General features: G+C 44.5%; 1 protein-coding gene across 1 annotated transcript in view; it reads left to right on the top strand.

Annotated features, from left to right (window-relative positions):
• The window catches only part of TMEM232 (transmembrane protein 232), a gene marked incomplete at its 5' end in the record, with an annotated part of 170,514 nt that overhangs the window by 35,635 nt on the left and 129,001 nt on the right, over nucleotides 1–5,878 (top strand). The window contains one exon of the mRNA XM_023756316.1: nucleotides 4,466–4,565. Coding sequence (XP_023612084.1) covers nucleotides 4,466–4,565 — 100 coding nt within the window. The remainder of the gene's footprint in view (nucleotides 1–4,465; nucleotides 4,566–5,878) is intronic.

Here is a 5,878-nt window from a genome sequence, read left to right on the forward strand (position 1 = left end):
GGAGCCAATTGTGGCTATTAGTGAGTAGGAGGATGCACATTTAGGGGAATGTCGTTCAGGAAAAGGACTCAAATTGCAATACAAAACTAGCATAAGAGTAAATGTTTAAATGAAAATAATATAAGTTGCAATATTTAAAGGTACATGAAGACCTCAAGTTTCACAAAGCCGAGATAAAAAATATATACTGTTATTATTAATCAACTGTCTCATTCATTGTGTCCTACTTTTTGGGAGTGCACATCTGAGTTACAATTACATATGGCGGCAGCTTTTTTAATATCATTTTCTATCGAGACAATAGAAAGAGTGGTTCGCATGCTGGTTGTCCGTGGTCGCCGTTGGTGGCAACCAGGCCAGAAGGGGGGGGCTATGAGGGGTGACCAAGCTGTCAGGGGGGGCAGTTGGGGTGACCAGGCCAGCAGGGGGGCTATTGGGGGAAACCAGGCTGGCAGGAGGGCAGATTGGGGTGACTAGGCCAGCAGGGGGCCAGTGAGGGGCAACCAGGCCAGCAGGGAGGGCAGTTGGGGTCAACCAGGTTGGAAGGGTGGGCAGTTAGGGGCAACCAGGACAGCAAAGGGGGACCAGGAGGGGTGACAAAACCAGCAGGGGGGGCAGTTAGGGGTGATCAGTTTGGCAGGCAGAGGTGGTTAGGGGTGATCAGGCTGGCAGGGGGGCCAGTTAGGGGCAATTAGGCAGGCAGACAGGTGAGCAGTTAGGAGCCAGCAGTCCTGGATTGTGAGAGGGATCCCAGATTGGAGAGGGTGCAGGCTGGGCTGAGGGGACCCTCCCTTCTCATGCACGAATTTCGTGCTCCGGGCCTCTATTCTACACTAACAAAAGACAAAGATGCTAATTGACTGTACCTTCGCTATGCCCAAGCCATGCCCACAAGTCAATCAGAGCGACTATATGCAAATTAACCCAACCAAGATGGCGGCCAGCAGCCACGGAGCTGGAGCAAGCAGGAGGCTTGGTTGCCCCAGCGATAGAGGAAGCCAAGCTTCCCACCTGCTCTGGCCGGCTGTGGCCTCCGCAAAAGGCAACAAAGTTTCAATTATAGAAGCTAAATAAATCCCAGATACCTGCTTCCAGCCAGCCTCCATTGGGAGCTTGGGTGGCTGGGGGCTGTGGCCAGCCTGCAAACAGCCATCAGCCCCTCACCCAGGCTGGCCAGGCACCCCAGTGGGACCCCCACCCTGATCCAGGACACTCTTCAGGGCAAACCAGCTGGCCCCCACCCATGCACCAGGTCTCTATCCTATATAATAAAAGGGTGATATGCAAATTGACCCTAACAGCAGAGCAACTGGGAATGACTGGTCACTATGACACACACTGACCACCAGGGGGCAGACGCTCAATGCAGGAGCTGCCCCCTGGTAGTCAGTGTGCTCCCACAGGGGGTGCTCTGCTCAGCCACAAGCCAGGCTGATGACTGCCAGTACAGCGGTGGTTGTGGGAGCCTCTCCTGCCTCCTCAGCAGCACTAAGGATGTCCGACTGCAGCTCAGGCCTGCTCCCCGCTGGCAAGTGGACATCCCCTGAGGGCTCCCGGGCTGCCAGAGGGATGTTTGACTGCCAGCTTAGGCCCAATCCCCCGGGGAGCAGGCCTAAGCCAGCAGGTGGTCATTCCCTGAGGGTTCCCAGACTGCGAGAGGGCACAGGCCGGGCTGAGGGACCCTCCAGAGTGCACAAATTTTTGTGCACCGGGCCTCTAGTCTATATAATAATAGCCTAACTGACCGTTATGGTGGAACAACCAGAATGACCAGTTCCTATGATGCGCACTGACCACCAGGGGGCAGGCACTCAATGCAGAAGCTGCCCCCCCCGGTGGTCAGTGTGCTCCCACTGGGCGAGCGCCGCTCAACCAGAAGCTGAGCTCATGGCTGGCTAGCGCAGCAGCAGTGGCGGTAGCCTCTCCCACCTCCGCAGCAGCACTAAGGAGCAGCAAGCCAAGCAGTAAGGAGCAGTGAACAGGTGGGCGGTAAGGAGTGAGGGTTCCTGGACTGCGAAAGGGTGCAGGTGGGGCTGAGGGACCCCCCCATTGCATGAATTTCATGCACTGGGCCTCTAGGATTCAATTAAAAATCAAGTGTATTCTTACATCTTAGTATATGTAGCTTTTCTCCTATTTTAAGGATTTTAAAATGCCACTTTTTCATTTAAAAATACCAACAGATCACCTTAAATGCTTGCTCACTTTTTAAAATGCTTGCTCAGTTTGAGAAAAATCATTGTTCTCTCAGTATTCCCAGCCATTTTAGAGCCATCAGATGGGAAATCATCTTCCAGTAGTTCATGTTTTATAAGCTCCTGGATTGATGTCATGTGTGGTGATCATGTTGCCTGCTGGGAAGTTTGTTAGTAAAAGAAATTTAGCTTAACTAGTAGTTTTATAGTTTTATTATAAAGAAATAAAAGGAAGGCTAGAAGAGAAGAGATGGAAAGAGAAGGAGAGAAGGGGGTAAAGAATGAAGGAAAAGAAGATGGGAGAGTAAAGGAAGAGAAATTGACAAGCAGAGCTTTAGGAGGCAAAGCTTGAGTTGTCAAGCAACAGAGAGACTATGTTGATAAACGATACATGAGGCAGGATGCACAGAAAGTTCCTGAATTCTTTAGAGACATACAAAAGTAGAGTTTTCAATGAAAATCTGGCCTTTCAGAATATTATAAAGGAAAGTTTTAAAAACCTGTTTCTCAAGCATAGCTATAATGAGGGACAGACTCTAGATCAGGTAAAACTCATGACCAAATTGGGGTATAATACAGTGATCAAACTGATATGCATCTCAGTTAGTTTTCTATTTTTCTCATATTAAATTTTAAAACATTAATTTTTATTTTAATGCCAATCTTTAATCCTTTGCAAAATCCTAAATTTCTTCAGATTAGTTATTCACTTCAATTTCTTAGAGAGGCCCAGAAATATATCAAAGTGGTCTATATGAGAAGATATCTTGGGCATACCTTATAAACATTTTATTTATTTTTTTAAGTCTATGAATGGTATATGGTTATAATTTAAGGATACACTTACAAATACTGATGATGAATTCTCAGAATTTATTTTACTGATATAAGTTTGTGATAAAAATATTGGGAAAAATCCCTGCTGTAATAGAAAGTTCATGACTTTTGGTGCAAGTCATACAATTCTGGGTTCAAAGTCTAGTAATGACACTTATTTGTTTGATAGTTGTAGGTGAGTCACTGAGACTGTGTAGAAACATTTTTAGATTTTCTTTTGTTGTTTTTTTTTACATGTAGATCCAATAATTCTCTTCATTATTGTTAAGAGGATTTAGATACACGTATAGTTTGACATTGACATAGTGATAGTTATTATTATTATTATTACTAGAGGCCCAGTACAGGGATTCGTGCACCAGTGGGTCCCTCGGCCTGGCCTGCACCCTCTTGCAATCCGGGACCCCTCAGGGGATGTTAGATAGCTGGTTTCAGCCTGATCCCTGCAGGCCCGATTTAGACAGGAGGGAGTCCCATCCCCACAGGCCCGATCCCCATAGGCCTGATCCAGACAGGAGGGAGCCGGATCCCCACAGGCCCAATCCAGACAGGAGGGAGCCCGATCCTGTGCATTGAGCATCTGTCCACTGGTGGTCAGTGCACATCATAGTGACTGGTTGATCGGTCGTTTGGTAGTTCGGTCACTTAGGCTTTTATATATAGAGAAGATTATTTGGTTCTCCATGATCTTGTGATTTAGTAACTAAAAGCGCATGTGTTCTCTTTATTTCCATACTTAGTTGGGGTGTTTTTTGGTTATTTTCTGTGAAATCTTGCATATCATATGATTTTGAAGATATTCCATTTTCTTGTCTATGTGAAAAAACTGTTTTAGCTATGCATGTATTTTAAACTTCACAAAAATAAGTCATTATCTTTATTTAGTAATGATATTTTTTCATGAGGGAATGGGGATCTTAGTACAGAATACTATGAATAGGAAGACTATTTCTCAAACTACCTAAAACAGTGTTTTTGAACTGTTTGGACTGAGACCCATAGGGAGAAATATATTTTGCATTGCAATCCAGCACACACATTAAAACATACTCACTTATATATAAGTGAAATGAGGAACTGTGCAATGTACTATGGTATTTTATTTTAAAATCCCCTCTCAATTGATTTCATGACTCACTTAAAGACCATGGCTTGCAATTTGAAAAATACTGTTCTAAAGAACACAGAACAGAATATCATTCAGTATTGGCCGTTATATGTAATGTAGAGATGATTTATAAATGTGTTTTGGCTGAACCAGTATTTCAACCTTGATATAAATGTTTTAGAATTATTTCAAAAGCACACAATCTCAAGAGTTTAAAATTGTTCCATCAAAAGCAAATGTAATAAGAAAATGGTTTATTTTCTTTATGGTTTTTAAACATTTATTGATGCAACACAAAAATGCTTTTTTGTTTCTCTTTTGACAGATTGGCTATTTGATCTCCTTAAGACTTTTTATATATTTCCTGTATGGTCACCTAGAAAGTTTTAAAGAACACTTACTTAGACTTCAACCATTTTTACACGGTAGACTATCTCTTATTTTCTAAACTTATGAATGTTTTATGTTATATTTTGTGAAGCTCAGGCTATCACTATAAAGAGCATTAGCTGTGTATTTCATGAAAGATGATGGGTACAGTTTCTGGACCAGGTTGCATGTTGTTTTACTTTTAACTTTTCTACTTAGCTACTTCTACCACCTTGTCTGACTCAGTTTCCTTATATGTAGTAGTCGCTACTTCTCTAGATTGTAAGGAAGTTAAATTAATATTTTAGTAAGGTAACCCTAGTGATGATGGGGGTGCTGGATTGGAGTAAGGACTGAGCAGATGCGGAGGTCAATTAGCTATGATATCAGTATAGGCAAGAGATGTTAAATACAATTAAAATGAGAATAGGATTCAGTAAAGTAGTCTTGAAAAGACACTGGACTTAAGTGATGTGTTGGATCTAGGCAATATATAAGGGAAAGCAAAGAATTCAAGAGGAACCCCTAAGTTTTACATGTTGATTAATAGGCTCAAGATAATGATGTTTTAAACTGAGAAAATTTTGTAGAAACATTGGACATGTTGAATTTGAAGGTCACTTATCTACACTAATAAAAGAGAACATGGTAATTAGCGTACGACGCTACCCTTCCCATTGCTAATCAGCATATCCTTATGCAAATTAACTGTCAGCCAAGATGGCAGCCGGCAGCCATGCACTGAAGCGAACAGGGAGGCTTGCTTGCTCCAGTGACGGCTGACTCTAACGTTCACCGCCTGAGTTGCCGGCCTCTCAGCTGCAACTCTAAGCAACTATGTACTATGTTGCAAATAAGAAGCTAAACAAAACCCCAGAAACCGGCTTTCAGTCAGCCGGACCGCAACATTGTATCAATGTTTTCAGCAGCGAGGCCTCAGAGCTAAAGCTGGCACAGAATAAAAAAAAGAAAAGAAAAAAAGGAGCGGTTGGGAGCTTCTGTCACCCGCCAGCCGGAAAACAGCCCTCAGCCCCTCAGCCAGCCTGGCCAGGCACCCCAGTGAGGACCCCCACCCTGATCCAGGACACCCTTCAGGGCAAACCAGCCAGCCCCCACCCGTGCACCAGGCCTGTTTTTCTATATTGTTAAAAGGGTTAATATTCCCCCCCGGCACCTGGGATCAGCGGAGCAGTGAGGCCTCCCGGCACTGGGATCAGCATGACAGGGGGCAGCGCCCAAACCCCCAATCGCCCTTCGGCTCTGTGAGTGACAGGGGAAGGCGCCCCAACCCCCTGATCAGCCCTGTTCTGTGCCTGATAGGGGGGAGCTCCACAATCCCCTGATCAACCTGCGGCTCTGTGTGTGACAG

This window comes from Myotis lucifugus, unplaced genomic scaffold (assembly GCF_000147115.1).
Source record: "Myotis lucifugus unplaced genomic scaffold, Myoluc2.0 scaffold_0, whole genome shotgun sequence".
Taxonomy (NCBI): Eukaryota; Metazoa; Chordata; class Mammalia; order Chiroptera; family Vespertilionidae; genus Myotis; species Myotis lucifugus.